The sequence below is a fragment of the Thalassophryne amazonica genome, chromosome 16, assembly GCF_902500255.1.
Source record: "Thalassophryne amazonica chromosome 16, fThaAma1.1, whole genome shotgun sequence".
NCBI classification, from domain to species: domain Eukaryota; kingdom Metazoa; phylum Chordata; class Actinopteri; order Batrachoidiformes; family Batrachoididae; genus Thalassophryne; species Thalassophryne amazonica.
In genome coordinates, this window is record NC_047118.1 from 47,317,448 (window position 1) to 47,335,541 (window position 18,094).

General features: G+C 40.8%; 1 protein-coding gene across 1 annotated transcript in view; it reads left to right on the forward strand.

Annotated features, from left to right (window-relative positions):
* LOC117527309 (vesicle-fusing ATPase) overlaps window positions 1-17,742 on the forward strand; it is a 151,531-nt gene extending 133,789 nt beyond the window's left edge. The window contains exon 20 of the mRNA XM_034189616.1: window positions 16,555-17,742. Within this exon, the coding sequence (XP_034045507.1) occupies window positions 16,555-16,576 (22 nt within the window). The 3' untranslated portion in view covers window positions 16,577-17,742. The remainder of the gene's footprint in view (window positions 1-16,554) is intronic.
* The last annotated feature ends 352 nt before the right edge of the window (window positions 17,743-18,094 follow it).

Genomic DNA, 18,094 nt, shown 5'->3' on the forward strand with positions numbered 1-18,094 from the left:
TCTGGATGTTGTTGATGTATGGCTTTTGCTTTGCATGGTAGAGTTTTAACTTGCACATGTAGATGTAGCGACAAACTGTGTTAACTGACAATGGTTTTCTGAAGTGTTCTTGAGCCCACGCTGTAAGATCCTTTACACAATGATGTTGGTTTTTAATGCAGTGCAGCCTGAGGGATCGAAGGTCATGGGCATTCAATGTTGGTTTTCGGCCTTGCCGCTTACATGTAGAAAGTTCTCCAGATTCTCTGAATCTTCTGATTATATTATGGACTGTAGATGATGGAATCCTGAAATTCCTTGCAATTTAACATTGAGAAACATTGTTCTTAAACTGTTGGACTGTTTTTTCACGCAGTTGTTCACATAGTGGTGATCCTTGCCCCATCTTTGCTTGTGAACAGCTGAGACTTTTGGGGATGCTCCTTTTATTCCCAATCATGAGTGTCCTCAGTTCCCAAATGCTTATTGAGTGTTGTTAGAAGGAAAGGTGATGTAACACAGTGGTAAACATACCACTGTCCCAGCTTTTTTGAAATGTGTTGCATGCATCCATTTCAAAATGAGCAAATATTTGCACAGAAACAATCAAGTTCATCAGTTTGAACATTGAATATCTTGTCTTGTGGTGTATTCAATTGAATATAGGTTGAAGAGAATTTGCAAATCATTGAATCGGGTTTTAATTACATTTTAGACAATGTCCCAACTTCATTGGAATTGGGGTTGTAGCTGAGACTGTATGGAAGACAAAACTGAAAATTATCGGTTAGCTGTAGCTTCTGATAATTTTTTTGGCAGTTTAAAAAAGATAGCTTTTCAGTTAGCTGATTAGCGGTTATCAAAGCTAACGTTTGGCCCAGTCACACGGCACACGACGATTCCTGAACGAAGGGAAAAAGTAAAAAACGTCACAATTCATTGAGAAAAGGTGGACGAAAGAGCTTTTATCACCGAACAGTCTAAGAAGAAAGAGCGCAAAAGGGACGAAAGAGGTACTTAAAAAAACCGAAGCTCATGATCTCGACGAAACGCACCTGGAGCCACAGCTGGAGCAGTGTGTGTCTGAATCTCTGCGTTCCAGGACTCGGTGCTGGGATGGAGCTCATAGCGCCTGAGTCCTGGAGAAACTGCAAACAGAATCTGTGGAGATCTGTGTGCACGTCGGTGAACCACCTGCTCTGGTTCCTCGTCCAGAACAAAAGAGGAATCATCTCCATCATCATCAGAATTCACTCTGTCGACACGCTGCACGCTCCGTCTTGCTCCAATTAAAAAAAAAAAAAAAAGTGCACCGTGGTCACTGGTGTATCACAGTATTATGTTCTAAGCCATATATATTTATTTATAACAGAAAACTGTCAAAAGGGACAATAAATATAAATATAAGTGTATCAGAACAGTAAATTAATCAGTGTGCGTGAATGCGCACATTGACTCACGTGCGGTTATTCCACCAGCTGATCAGTGATCCACAACGTGAATTCTTCCTTCCAGAATAGCTCTTTATATCATCATTTTGATTCATCTACCTGTTGCCACATGTACAGAAGGACTGGATTATCATTCCTACACTCAGATTGTTATATTTATTAAAAATAATAAGCTCACGCAGGAGCTCCTGCTGCCGCTGATGCTGTATTCAAGTACCGTTAGAAATTACACAACTTTTTTGTTGTTTCAAATTCAACAGTTGCTTGTGGCAAAATAATTAATTATATCCAAACAAAAGATTAATTTTGGCCTATGTAATGTGCCTGAGCACATTGAAGCTGACCCCCCACACAGATCAAAAAAATCCAAGCAAGCAGGCTGAGTTTGCCCTGTAATTTCCGATGTACATGAACGCAGCAGCAGCCTCAGCGCTCACAAACCGGCTTCTGCACTGTGTGAAAACGTTCAGCTTGTTGTGTGGGCCGCCCGAAGAGGAGGTACTGCTGGCCTACGCCAGAGGGCGCCCTGCCTGTAGTCGGGTTTCAGGCACCAGAGGGCGCAGTTACTACCCAGGAGCCAGGACTGACAGCTGTCAGTAATCATCATCACTGCACCATAAAAGCCTGGAGGAGACACCACATCTCTGCCGAGATATCTGTTTACCACAAGGTAACCTTCTCAGCCTTTCTCTGTGCCGTTTGCACATATTGAATGCTAATCCTAACCAGTCGTTACCTACCGTAACTAACAGCTTGGAGCTGGTGTGTTGGAGATTTGGAGGAGTCGGCGATTCCGCTCCTAAATCTCTCCGTGTTCAGTAGGCACTGCACAAACTGGTTTTCCTGCTACCTGAGAGTGAAGGACTTGTCACTCCAGAAAGAACTGTGAGTTTGCTGACTGCTTACTGGGTGTCCACACACCCACCATTAACCTGTTTTTGTTCCTACCAGCAGTACCGGATCTGACAGCTGGAAGCAGAGGCCACCTGGGGACTCGGGACTTGGCGGCTTCAGTATACTGCAGGTCTTCCTTGGCGGCGGAACCTTATGGGCCCCGGCTCTTCTCTGGATAGGCGTCTCCTACCCTCGGGCCTGCCCACACGTCACCTATTGTATTTTGTGATCGACTGTCTAAAAGCAGTATTCGACCTGTTGTGCACATTTGCCACAATAAATTGTATTTATTGGATTATCTATTGACCGTTCATTTGCGCCCCCTGTTGTGGGTCCGTGCATTACACTTTCCCCATCACAGCTGCTCCAATGAAGTCTAATTAAACAGTAACGTTACAAAAACTACACAAACGCTTAAAAAACGTCAAGAACGACAGCAAAACGAGACACAGACGAATTGAGGTTTTCGTTGCCCTTCGTTCAAAATTTTCGACAGTTTAAAAATCCTGACGAAGCGCCTGCTGCAGGAATGAGGCTGCGCGAAGGTTAAGGGATGCCAACGACAGTCAACGAAGGTCCAGATTTCTTGTTTCGTCAGGTCTTAGTCACCCTTCGTTAAGTGCCGTGTGACTGGGCCTTTAGCTGTGCCCACTACTGTCCAGAACCCACAACAATGAGTCTAGCACTTGTTTTGTTTCACATGATCTTTTGACATGGGAAGAAGTTATATAATTTAAATTATCCAGCACCATTCTATTTGTCTGAGTTAAATGTATTTTATTCAGTTACTATGTTTTTAGGAGTATAAGTTACAGTTTGTTCCACAGTTTGTTGTTGTTGTTATTTATTTATTTTGCTACTTTGGGAAATCCTATGACTTATACTATTTTGATTATTATGAAATAATCATAATAATAACTAATTATATAGGGCTTTCCAAGAAATCAATGCACCAAACAAAAGAAACTCTAATAATAAAAGTACTGTATATGACAACAATGCACAAATATCCCTAATTAACAAGCTGATTAAAAAAACATCAAATGGGCTCACATTTTTCTTGTAATGTTTCCAGTTCTGAGGGTCAGCGATCTGTGTTCATCTGCATTAAATAACATCCAACATGTTTTTCAGTGGAGGTGTATTCTTGCTTATCTTGCTTATTGTTGGACTTTAAAAGCCCTTTTGGCACACACCACAAGCTGAGGACTTTTTGTGTAAATCAGTAATGTGAGTTTCCCAGGAATTCCCAGAAGTCAATTTTTTCTATCTGTGGGAATATTTTCTGGTTTATTTTTGTTTTCTGGAGCATTCCAGGTCAGAGTTCAGATATGGAACAATGTATTGTTTGTAAAATCAATTGGAAATATCTCTGATGAGATGCCATAGTGGATATGAAATCTCACATTTTCACATCTTCATCCCAAATGTCTGAGACGTGCAGTTCCATTTATCCCATTTATCAAGAGCCGTTCATCATACAGGCAGCAGCCAATGAGACGCCATTACAGATTTTACTGCAAAGTCCCTGGTGCTCTGAAAGCAACCGCATCATGTTGAACCTGTGTTGTAAATGTTGTTCTGCGGTGAGGAGAGTAAAGTACAGTTCTATTGAATAAATTCATGTGGGCCTGGTTAGAGGAGAAAGACCAGAATAACTGCTTTTTATAATCATCTTTTATAGGTGAAAAAAAAAGCCTCTGGTCAGTCTTTCATCTTATTATATCATACTGTTGAGAGCACAGGCAACAATATTCTCCATGTCAAATTAGTTCAGAACAAAGAATAATCCAGAGATGGACAACTTTAAAACTGTCACGCACGTCATTGCATGACATGGCGTAACAGAGCTGCAGCTGCATAAATCAGGTTTTAAATTAAGTAAATATATCATCAAAAATTGTAAATTTATAGAAATTTGATAGCTTCACTATTTTTATATTTATTTTGATAGCAACTGTACCTAGATGTGTTGCTGTATGTGGTTAAATGATTTAAAAAAAAAATGTTGAAAACATTAAAGGTTCATTCAATAGTTCAGCGCAGTTGGAACCAAAATGGAGCCATGTTCTGATTTGACAGCACTCTTTCAATTAAGGCACTCTACCGAGAGCGAAATGAGTTCCGGTGTGAGCACAAACAGGAAGAAAGCAAACCAAACAAGAACAGAGAATACAGTGTCAAAGTAGAACAGGAAGTAGGGTAAACCCTTAGAAATTAACCTAAGCCTCAATAACGGTAAACAAGACTGAAACAGATGTACACTTAAGAATAAGCCAGAACTAAAACTACGAAAAAGTTACATGGATGAACCCAGAAACAGTTTCTACAACACAAACTTAACTAAAACTGAAATTACTGTAGGATAAATACAAAACTGAAAATGCACCACTGGATACCAAAAAAAAAAAAACCCACCAGGGACAGACAGCAGGGACATGAGCCACAACAAAATCAGTGTTGTTAAGAACTGAAAGGGATATTGCAGAGTAATGAATGGTCCAGATTTACTTGTGTCAAATTATATTTTTATTCATGTTAAGACACTATCAGTTGTGTTATAAAAACACAACTTGCTGAAGTCAAATCTTTGGATAAGTGTAGAGATAGAATGGTAACAATCCAATGCAAATATGTGGTTTTATAAAATAGTAATAAGACTGTATTCTAATTCATGTCCATCCATTAAACCCACAACTGTGATTGAGCTTGAGGCCAGACTGCCTGATATTTTAGCTTCGAGTTTAAGGAATGTCCAATCAGTAGACGGTCTTGCGGATAGTTTAAATTTAGTGCTCAAAACTACACTTGATAAGATTGCACCACTTCTGTTAAAATCACGCCTTCCCAAGGCACAGTCACCTTGGTTCAGTAGTTACCTGCGTGACCTCAGGGAGAAAGAAGGCCAGAGGTCTAGAACGGAAATGGCGTAGTTCCAAATTAGAGCTGTCCTACCTTTCGTGGTGTGATGCTATCTGAGATTATAAGCATGCACTTTTGGCTCCAAAGCGGGCCTAATATTCTGATTTGATCAATAAAAACAAGCATAACTCAAAGTTTTTGTTTGACACAGTAGCATTACTCATTCATGGACAGTCACCTGTTCGTCGCTCACACTTTTCAGCACAGGACTTCTTGGATTATTTCGAGAAGAAATTAGAAGACATTAGGTTGAACATATCTCAGCAGGCCTTGGCCCAGCCACTGCACCCTGCTATGGAGGTGGGTGCTACCACTGAGGTGTTACCTAGATTTACAGAATTTGATAGTATCTCATTAGGCGCGCTGAAGAAAACTCGTGACAGCTACAAAATGCACAACCTGCTTATTTGATCCTATACCAACAAAACTGTTTAAGGACCTGTGGCCCACTCTTGGGCCGACTGTGCTGGAAATTATTAATCTGTCATTACAATGTCAAAATAATTCATAATAATGTCAAAACATTATTTTTTTAATCATACTGTTTTTTTTAATCATACTGTGTTTGATGACAAGGTCCATTGACTCTCTGCTGAGCTATAACCGCTATGAGCTTTTGAAAATAAAATCTGCGGTGGATTCGGAGGAGGATTATCGTAATAGTGGAACTTATTTTTCCCCTCTGCTGGCTAATGTTCCTGCGTATCTGTCGCGCACCGGCATCTTACCTGTCAAACGAAAGAAGAGACGTCGAGGGAAGCGTTGGGGTACTCTTGCCAAGCTGAAGCTTTGGCTGACACATTCTGCAGATTTGTACAATATCCCCATTGAATATATGGACTGTTTTCGTCGTTTCACGTCGCGCCGCACCTTGAACTTTTCTGGCGCCTGGCTGGTTCCTGTGGTTCCTCTGCTTGATGTGGAGCCCTGGACGCTACGTACCACCAAGCCACGTCGAGCTGAAGTCTCTCCAGGCATAAACCACGCCAACCTCCGAGGCCTTAGCCAGGTAGCTTCGGAGGCTAATACACAGATTATCAACTGTGCGCTAGTTAATGCGCGTTCCGTGATGAACAAGACTTTCATTTTGCAGGATTTCTTCTCCACACACTTTTTGGATGTATTGTTTGTGACTGAGACTTGGATCTCTGCGGGTGAGTCCTCAGCTTTTGTTGACCTGGTTCCTTCGAACTGCTCATTCATTAATGTTCCAAGAAGCAGTGGTTGGGGTGGTGGCATTGCTACTATTTTCAGAGACAGTTTGGCATATAAAAGTATTGTGCCTGGATGTTTTTCATCATTTGAATTATGCTGCTTTGAACTGGGACACCGCAATCCTGTGTTGTGCGCACTTATTTATCGCCCACCCAAGCACAACAAAGATTTTTTTAAATGATTTCTCTGACTTGCTTGCAGCTGTTATTCCACAGTATGATCGAATCTTACTTCTGGGTGATTTTGATGTTCATGTTTGCTGTCCGTCCAAGCCTTTGGCTACTGAGTTTTTAGAATTGATTGATACCTTTAATTTTATGCAACATGTTACTGAAGCAACGCACATATTTGGTCATAGGTTGGACTTGCTTTTAACTAATGGTTTTGATGTCAGTAATGTTCAGCTTTTGGATGCAGTGTTCTCTGATCACCGTCCGGTGTTATTTAATTTTATTTTGGACAGCACTAATAAACCCAGTGTTTCTGCATGCTATCGGCGGCAGCCGAGGCCAGGAGCGGGAGATCATTTCTCCTCCCTTTTTGTGGCCTCAAAAAACAATGTAGCTGTCACATGCTAAAACACAGAACAAATTGCATCTACCTTTCTTTTGGCATGCAATACCATTATGAACACTATTGCTCCACTCAAACCTATGCGCCCTAAACCCAGGCAGGAGCCCTGGTTGAATGAAACTGTGCGACAGGCCAGACGTGAGTGTAGGAAGGCGGAGCGCAAATGGAAGAAAGATGGACTGACCGTCTCCTATCAAATTCTTAAAAAAAAGTTGGAGAAAATTCCAAAATATGGTCAGGTCTGAAAAGGCAAAATACTTTTCCAATCTAATTTCTGATAACTGGGACAAACCTCGTGTGCTTTTTAAAACTATTGGATCTTTGTTAAACCCTGGCCAATCCACCACTTTTGAAGCAACTCAAGTTGTTTGTAATCGCTTTTTAAATTTCTTTTGTGATAAGGTCGCCATTATTAGGGCTGGGATGACTGTCATTTCGGCCAGTTCAATCATGGCTCACACCTGTTCTGCTGTGTTAGACCGGTTTGAACCTGTGTTATTTTCAGATTTATCAAATATTGTTAAAAATCTCAAACCTTCATTTTGTCCCTCAGACTGTATCCCCCCACGACTCTTTAAAGAGGTCTGGGGAACTATCTGCCCTCATGTTGTTGTTTTGGTCAACAGCAGCCTTATGTCAGGAAAAGTTCCTGCGTTTTGTAAGCAGGCTGTAGTTGAGCCGCTTTTAAAGAAAGCGAGTCTTGATAACTCTGTTATCTCTAATTATAGGCCCATATCTAAGTTTCCTTTTATTTCAAAGATTTTGGAAAAAGCTGTTCTTGTACAATTACAAGAGTTTTTAGAAATGAACAACATTTTAGACAGTTTTCAGTCAGGTTATAAATTATTTCACGGCACGGAGTCTGCACTTTTAAAGGTTTTTAATGACCTGCTTTTAATCACTGATTCTGGTGATTCCGCCGTTTTGGTGCTTTTAGACTTGACTGCTGCCTTCGACACAGTTGACCATGCAACTCTTTTATCTCTTCTTGAGAACTGTGTGGGTGTTAGGGGGACAGCCTTGGACTGGTTCCATTCTTACCTTACAGGCCGTTCATTTACTGTCAGGCTGGGGGAGTCCACCTCGTCTTCTGTTCCTCTGAACTGTGGAGTCCCCCAGGGTTCTATTCTTGGGCCTATTCTCTTCACCCTATACCTTCTCCCATTAGGTCAGGTGTTTAGAAAACATGGCATATCTTATCATCTTTATGCAGATGATACTCAAATTTATTTGCCTATTAAGAAGAATTCTAGCAGCCCCCTGACACCCTTGCTTGTGTGCCTGGAAGACGTCAAGGCTTAATTGGCTCAAAATTTTCTTAGCTTAAATGAGAACAAAACCGAGGTGATTGTGTTTGGGCCCAGTGTTGGTTCCACAGTTCGATTAGACCTGGGCCCTCTTAGTCAACACATGAAGCCCACAGCCACCAACCTTGGCGTCATTATGGACTCTGATTTTAAACTGGACAGGCAGGTCAAGGCGGTTGTTAAATCCAGCTTTTATCAGCTTCGTCTTTTAACCAAAATTAAATCAATTTTATCCTTTTCTGACTTGGAGCGCATCATGCATGCTTTTATTTCTTCACGCCTGGACTACTGCAATTCACTTTTTTTTTGGAATTAATCAAAATACACTTCACAGATTGCAGTTAGTCCAGAACGCTGCTGCACGCCTCTTAACTGGGAGCAAAAAACATGAACATATTACACCCATTCTTGCGTCTTTGCACTGGCTCCCTTTTAATTTTAGAATTGATTTTAAAATTTTATTATTTGTTTTTAAAGCTTTAAATGGACTGGCCCCACAATATATTGTAGACCTCCTCCACATTTACTCCCCAGCATGTGCTCTGAGGTCTGAGGGCCAGTTCCAGCTTGTGGTGCCTAGGACGAGACTTAAGACCAGGGGGGACAGGGCCTTCTCTGTGGCCGGGCCCAGACTCTGGAACGCTCTGCCTCTCCACGTTCGAACAGCCCCCACAATGGAGTGTTTTAAGTCTCGTCTGAAGACCCACTTTTATTCTCTGGCTTTTAGCTCTGCATGAGTTGTATGGTCCTCTGTTGTCTTTGGCCTAGTGTTTTATTTATTTATTGTTTTTATGTTTATTTATTTATTAGTATCTGAGTGGGTTTATTGTTTTGTATAGTTGTATAATCATTTTTATGTGCAGCACTTTGGAAACTGTTCTGTTGTTTAAATGTGCTGTATAAATAAAGTGGATTGGATTGGATTGGATTAACTTCTGGATCTGTTCCTAAATGTTTCATATCTGCAGTGATTAAACCGTTGCTTAAGAAATCTAATCTTGACCCGAGTGTAGTGAAAAATTATAGGCCAATATCAAATCTATCATTTTGCTCTACAATTCTGGAAAAAGTGGTTTCTCTGCAGCTTGTAGACCAACTTACTGAGAATAATCTTTTTGAGCAATTGCAGTCGGCTTTTAGAAAATATCATTCCACAGAGACCGCTGTCACTAAAGTAGTGAATGACCTTTTGGTTACAATGGATTCGGACACCACCACGGTTCTGGTGCTGTTAGATCTTAAGGCTGCGTTTGATACTGTGGATCATCATATTTTACTCGATAGGCTGGAGAATCGTTGATGTCATACCTGTCCAGTTGTCCTCTTTGTATTTTGTACAATAACACTACCTCTAACCTTAGTGACATGAAATTTGGAGTTCCACAGGGATCTTTCTTAGGCCCCCTGCTTTTCTCCCTTGATATAGCACTCCTTGGGCACATACTGCAGCATTTTGGGATTGCCTTTCATTGCTATGCTGATGATACTCACTTGTACATGCCGATAACTGTTGGTAATCTCACTCACATAAAATCTTTAGAAGATTGCCTTGCATCAGTAAGAAGCTGGATGTCTAGTAACGTCCTACTTTTAAATTCTGATAAGAATGAAATAATGGTTCTTGGTCCGGCGAGACATTGGCATCAATTTCACCAGCTAGTGCTTGGCCTGGGTACGTGTGAACCTTGAAGTAGTTTTGATCCTACGTTGTCGTTTGACCTCCACATTAGAGATATTACGAGGACTGCTTTCTTCCATCTGCGAAATATAGCAGACTCGTCCCATCCTGTCTATGGCTAATGCCGAGACGCTGATTCATGCATTTGTCTGTTCTAGATTGGATTATTGCAATGTTTTATTTTCTTGGTTGCTGCAGTCCAAAATCAGGGGTCTTCAATTGGTTCAAAATGCTGCTGCCAGACCTTTGACACGAAGCAAAAAGTTTGACCACATTACTCCCCTTTTGGCATCTCTTCACTGGCTTCCTGTCTCTGTGAGATCAGATTTTAAGGTCCTGCTACTGACCTATAAAATTGTTAATGAACTGGCACCATCCTATTTGGCTGATCTGCTTAAACCCTACATACCAGCCTGGGCTTTGCGTTCACAGAACACAGGCTTACTTTGTGTCCCTAGGGTGAATAAAAAGTCAGCGGGAAATATCGTGCCGTGGTCCTGTGGAATGCTCTCCCTGCATTAGTGAGGCAGTCGGACTCTGTTGAGACTTAAGTCATGATGGAAGATGCATTTTTTTTTATATTTTATATGATTAACATATTGTTTTACTATGCTTTTTTTCTTTAAACTTTTTTTTACTTTTTATTATGCTTTTAATCTTTTAATTACACTTTTTGATCTTTTGGTTTGATTTGTTGTTGTTTTCTGTTAATCGCCTTGAGATGACGCTGTCATGAGTTGGCGCTCTATAAATTCAATAAATTGAATGTCACAGACTATGTATTTTTGGTCCATCATCTCACTAATATGGGAAAATATGCTTTTATGATTAAAATAAACCTGAAAATGGGACTGAGAAGTATCTCTCAGCTTATGAATGGCACCAAATGGCAATTCATGTCTAGACTCTCGTCTAGACACTGTGGCCCTTCAGGCCTTGTGAGGCCATGAACAAAATTTGCAGGGTTTTTTTTTTCTTTCCAAGGGCCACTCACATCACTGATAAATCCATCGCTCACTTCTCCATCTGTGTCCATCTAACATTTTCTGCATCAAATAACGTCCGATGTGTTGTCCATTGGATATTTATTTGTCCATTTTGCTTTTTCATGTTAAAATTTTTTATGACATAAAAAACAAACAAAAAATTAAGGCTTTTTGTATAAAAATGAAAAGCAATTTCTACATCACGAATTAAAAAGAAATAAAAATCTGAAAGCCAAAATTATGGTGCAAATACGTAAGTGCACCCTTTAGCACAACACATGCAAACTGTCATTTTTACATCCAGACAAGTCCCCTGACATCCATCCCCTTACTACAGACAAGTCAGGGAATGGATACATGAACATTTCCAAGACACCAATTATGTCTTGGGCTTAATTTACCTCCAAAATCAAGACGTGAAAACACTATGGTCCTGTAAGGTAACTCTGTCCACAGGTGATAGTTCCCAAAAGCTGAGTAACTGTGCAAGAAGGTAACTAATGAGGAAAGCCACCACAACATCGAGACAAACCTAAACATGTTATCGGCTTCTGTGCCCATAACTGGAGAAATTAGATTAGATTTATTAAGGGCAGCACGGTGTCTTAGTGGTTTGCACACACAGCGAGAAGGTCAGGGGTTCAATTCCTGCCTGTGGCCTTTCTGTGTGGAGTTTGCATGTTCTCCCCGTGTTTGCGTGGGTTTCCTCCGGGTGCTCCGGTTTCCTCCCACATCCAAAAACATGTGGGTTATGTGGATTGGAATCTTTAAATTGTCCGTAGGTGTGTGTGTGGGTGTGTCTGTGTTTGTTTGTCTGTTTGTGGCCCTGCGACAGACTGGCGTCCTGTCCTGGGTGTACCCCGCCTCGCACTCTATGACTGCTGGGACCGGCTCCAGCCCCCAACGCGACACTTAATTGGACTAAGCGGTAGAAGATGAGAGAGAGAGAGAGAGAGAGAGAGAATTTATTAATCCCTTGGGAAGACTCCCTCAGTGAAATTGAGGTTCCAGCAGCATTGGAGATAGCAGCACACGGAGTATCAAAAGTGAAAGTAGGAAACAATTTGCCAAATGTAAATATATAACCCCAATTCCAACGTTGTGTACAATGTAAATAAAAACAGAATACAATGATTTGCAAATCCTCTTCAACCTATATTCAATTGAATACACCACAAAGACAAGACATTTAATGTTCAAACTGATCAGCTTTATTATTTTGTGCAAATATCTGCTCATTTTGAAATGGATGCCTACAACACGTTTCAAAAAAGCTGGGACAGTGGTATGTTTACCACTGTGTTACATTACCTTTCCTTCTAACAACACTCAATAAGCATTTGGGAACTGAGGACACTAATTGTTGAAGCTTTGTAGGTGGAATTCTTTCCCATTCTTGCTTGATGTACGACTTCAGTTATTCAGCAGTCCGGGTCTCCTTTGTCATATTTTGTGCTTCATAATGTGCCACACATTTTCAATGGGCGACAGGTCTGGACTGCAGGCAGGCCAGTCTAGTACCTGCATTCTTTTACTACGAAGCCACACTGTTGTAACACGTGCAGAATGTGGCTTGGCATTGTCTTGCTGAAATAAGCAGGGACGTCCCTGAAAAAAATGTTGCTTGGATGGCAGCATGTGTTGCTCCAAAACCTGGATGTACCTTTCAGCACTGATGGTGCCATCACAGATGTGTAAGTTGCCCATGCCATGGGCACTAACATACCCACATACCATCACAGATCCTGGCTTTTGAACTTTGCACTGGTAACAATCTGGATGGTCTTTTTCCTCTTTTGTCCGGAGGACACGATGTCCATGATTTCCAAAAACAATTTAAAATGTGGACACAGTACACTTTTCCACTTTGCGTCTGTCCCTCGGGCCCAGAGAAGGCAGCGGCGTTTCTGGATGTTGTTGATGTATGGCTTTCGCTTTGCAGGGTAGAGTTTTAATTTGCACTTGTAGATGTAGCGACGAACTGTATTAGCTGACAATGGTTTTCTGAAGTGTTCCTGAGCCCACGCGGTAAGATCCTTTACACAATGATGTCAGTTTCTAATGTAGTGCCGCCTGAGGATCGAACGTCGTGGGCATTCAATGTTGGTTTTCGGCCTTGCCACTTACGTGTAGAAGGTTCCCCAGATTCTCTGAATCTTCTGATTATATGATGGACTGTATATGATGGAATCCCGAAATTCCTTGCAATTGAATGTTGAGAAACATTGTTCTTAAACTGTTGGACTATTTTTTTTTTCACACAGTTGTTCACAAAGTGGTGATCCTCGCCCCATCTTTGCTTGTGAACGGCTGAGACTCTCCTTTTATACCCAATCATGACACTCACATTTAGTGTTCTCAGTTCCCAAACGCATATTGAGTGTTCATCGTGGTCATCGTGAGGGTGTCCCACTGCTGAAGCGCTACAAGCGTCCAACCTCTTGCACTGTGCCTGTGCAAACACCGCAGACCTGTCGTGTAATTTTTTTTTTTTTTTACTTTGATGTCTCCCATCGAGAGTTTTTGTAAATTAAGTTTGAAAAAAAAGCTTCTGTTTACATTTTGCTTCTGGAAACACGAGTCCGATGTGTGGTTTTTGAACGTACAATGTGTGTGAGAACATAAATCGGGCACTGCTCTTTTACGCTGTGCGGTTCTGCCATGAACACTACTGGCCAGTAGATGGCAGTAGAGGCCTTGATAAATTCCAGATAATCTGTATTTCTACTTGCTATGTTTACGATGCATGGAATTTAGTAAAAGCAACGTCTAGAAACCCAGAGAATATATTAACGAGAGTTTTAGGCACTAGAGTTTAATGCTGTTATCAGTGGAGCCTGATCAGAGTGTCTGAAATGCATTTCTCCTGTCGTGAACGTACTGAGATTACCCTATCCTACCCATAATGCACTGCTGGGCACAGCATGCCCACACTAAAACCTTAAAAATTAGCGCATTACTTTAAAACTAAAACATATATCTGATATTTTCACTTTCTAAAACTTCAGAAGTGACGTTAATTAAATAACTTGTCCAAAATAAGATTGGTTAAAATTTGAACCATAAGTTAAAAATGTATGCCTCTGGATGATTTGGGTGATATTACCTGCGTATCAGTATGGGGTTAAAAGAAATTAGTTTTTTTTGTGACCAGTTCTGCTTTGCCTGCAGAGGATAGAGCAGTTTCTTCTAGAAGCAGCTCTTCTCTGTTTGCAGAGGGTTGAACTATGCATCTGTTCAGCTTTGTATACCACGTTAACAGTCTAAAAATTATCAGACAAAAATTTATCGGAAGATAATTAGTCCGATAATGGTTTTTAAAGTTATCTGAAAAGATAATCTGATAATGAAAACTTTATGTTCGATAATTATTGGTTATGGGATTATTGGAAGTGTGCCCACCACTGTGTACATTAGACCTGTTCAAAATGACAAATGTTACAAAATCTTTTGGGCCACATGTTGTTCTTGTTCCACTAATAAAATAAAAGATCTGTGCCAAATTTTATTGTAATTGGACATTGCTTAGGGGTCCCCCAACAAAGCAACAATTTTCCCCAAACAAGTAATGTAGTAATTCCAGTAATGTTCTCCTCTGGGTGACCAATCAACCACCACTTTTTGCGATTAGAAGCCATCACATGTATCTGTAAAAGAAAAATAATGGCATCAGACTTTTCTCCCGTTAGGGTGACGTTGCCTTGCCAGCGGAGAGAGAGAGAGGAAAATGTGTCACTCTCTCTAAATCTTCAAATTTGGTCTGCACCAAAACCCCAAATGGAACAAAAACAACATGTGGCCTAACATTTCTCACAACTTTTATTTTTTCACTATATAACATGAACAGCCCTAGTGTACGTGGATCAGACACACGCACGCGCTTCACCTTCTCTCCAGCTGATTCACTCTGGGTGAATGTATTCAGTATTTGGATGTGTTGTAGCACACATATACACGCACACAAAAGGACTGCCTCGTACATGATTTAGCGACTCAAACGCTGTTCAGAAAAGTGCAGCCATTTGTGATCACACTGGGTTTTCTGTTTTTATATGTCGCACCTCTGTGGATCAAAGCTGTTGCATGCGAATGCCCGCTGCTGCTGGAAGTTTTTCCACACTTGAAAGTCACGCTTCCGTAAACTGCCACATGGTTTGCACAAACCGAGGTGCAGTTTGCTCTGAGAGATCACAGTAGACGACATGAAATATTACGTCGTGTAGGCCCTCAGGTCCACGGAAATCGCGCTTCTGCAAAGCCCCTGTGCTGTGAACAAATACACAGCAATTAAGGATTGTTTCGGCAATCAGCTGCTACACGGAAACGCGGCTGATCACACTCCTGCAAAGCCCACATGCTGCAAACAAATACGCAGGAATCAAGGATCACTTTCTCAAAACGTTTGAACTGTCAGACTGAAAGGGCCAGCAGGTTCTGCCCTCTGCACGGGCTGGAGGTCAGCAAGCCCTCAGAGCTCATGTACAGAATGCTGCAGCTCCAGCCGGATGTTTTGTGCAGCAACTCTCTCTTCAGGTGCGTGCAGCACTGGAACACCATGATCACGGACTGCCGTGCGCTGGTGGAGGAGGCTAACAAATTATTCTTGGCAGGCCAGCACCACAGTACGACCGTGGCAGCACTCGCCACATCACACGCAGTGGCAGGAGCTCCACACCACCGCACACACATCTGCCGTGGAGCAGCTGCATCTCTACTCCACAACAGCACTCACAAAACAGCTTCTGTACTGTGTGAAAACATTCAGCTGGTCAAGCGAAGTCAAATTAAATGCTATCGTTACAAAAACTAAGTAAATGATAAGCCGTCAAGAACTAAAGCAAACGAAATACAGCGGCATTCGTTCAAATTTTTCAACAGTTTAAAAATCCTGACCAAGCACCAGCTGCAGGAACCAAGCTGCGCAAAGGTTAAATGATGCCAAAGAAAGTCCATATTTCTTGTTTTATTTGGGCTTTGTTGCCCTTCGTTAAGTGCCTTGTGACCGGGCCTTCTGATCAACTTCACTATCAACCTGTGAGTGGATAGCTTATCGGTTTAGAGAGTTTGAGTATGGGTCAGGTTTATAAGGTTGAAGGGCCTATTGTGCAGTGGCAGAGGTTTACACTCTACTGAGTACACCTTTAGTTTTCAGTGCTTTGCTTATACAACAGCTTGTTTCTTGTTTTTGTGGCATTGCTGGGTAAAACTGGTCTCTGACTAAATGGCTGGAGAGAAGTGAAACTGAGAACAACTTTACAAGGTTTTATTTTTCTTTTTTTTGCTGTTGATACTCTGTGTGCTTCTTACCCTGTGTGCTGCTATACAGTGCTGCTGGAACCTAAATTTCCCTGAGGGAGTCTTCCCAAGGGATGAATAAAGTTCTGTCTAATCTAATGTAATTTTCACATCCAACTCCCTATACACAAGATCAACAATGTCATACATTTCCTCTTTTTTATTTACGTAGACATCAGTTCAGGAGACTAGTAATGCACTGCGGCCTGCAGGGAACCAGAAATGGATCTTGACTTCTCTCTTTTTTTTTGTAGTGATCGCAGCTTCTACCAGTAGACGGGACAGAGACCAAATGGAATAAACTCATCAGGCCACCGTGGGACAACAAAATAAGGAAACAAGATAATCCTATCAATCCAACAGTGATGAATATACCTATATGTATGTATACACTTGGTCAACGAGATGAATTCAGATGTTGTCTGTAAGCATGTTTCACTCGGCAGTATGGATATAATCACAGCGACCTTCATTTTACTCATCTGTATCCTCAGCTCCAACAATATTCAACAACACTTGCTAACATATCAAAGAAAAGTACTGGAAGTTGTACTGTTAAAAATAAACTGTTGTCTGTTAAGAATTTGCAATAGATGATTGAAAAAAGTGCTGTTTTGTGACTTGTGCACCATTTTAAAAAGCCTATGTTTTTAGCTTCATGTATAGAATGTGATGTAATTGTTGCATATCTCCAGTCCTACAAGATGTAATTATTGTTGGTACTGTATGTGTATTCACAAACACAACCAGTATAAAGAGAATATGTACAAAACCACAGAAGCCATTTGAATATTAGAAATCTACGAAGCGCTGTCGGTATTTAGTCTGTAATAGCAAAAGGTTTCTAAGTGTAAAATGTAAACCCTTTAAATATGTGTAATTTGTTCATGTTGTGTAAATAGTATATATAGACAAAATGTAGAATATCATAAGAGTCATTTAATTATCAACGTCAGTATGAGTGTGCAGAGGTGTGTACTTTAAACAAGTCTTGGAATAGTGAAAGTAAATGTTGGACTGTTGACTTATTCCACTGTTTCGTTCTGTTCAGTCCAGCAAATGTTGCTGTGGTATCATCAGTGTTTTTAAAAAAAATACATTTTTTGACTTGAAAGTATTACAAACTAATTGTTTCAGTGGTTCGTCACAGGATTTTGATTTTTATGTCAGTCCATGTGCTTGTGCAAATGAAATGTTGCATGTCTGTATGAGTGTGAAAGTATGGAAATTAAAATGCACTTGATTTTTTTGTGTGACTGTATCTGGATTCAGGTTTAGAGAATTTGTGATCGGTTATTTATTTATTTATTTTCATGTCATGTCAGTGTTTCTTATTCTTTGTATTGTTCACTGAGTTTTTGTGTATATATCAACATGGAGATGTTTGATTGCAATAAAAAATACAAATGCACAGGAAAAATAAACCATCAGCTGCTTACTTGGTCTTTTTAAAATGTATTTATTTATAGATGAGTGCAAAACAGAAAGCATGAAAGTTATGCCGTGCGAATGATAATGCTCAAATGTCTGTAAGGAATACAGTGTACAAAAGGTTGATGAGTACAACTCTAACCTACAAGGAGTTCATCAGAGATGTGTTCTTGGCTCGCTTTCATTTACTATAAATTACATATAAATGGGAGTTCAAATCCCAGTTAGATCAGGAGAGTCACAAGGGCCCTTGGGCAACATTCCTCCAGGTGTGCTGTTGAGTGCCTTGCATGGCAACATTCCGACTTTGGTGAATTAGTGAATGTGATCATTGTAAAGTGCTCTAAGGGTTGGGTTAGCCCC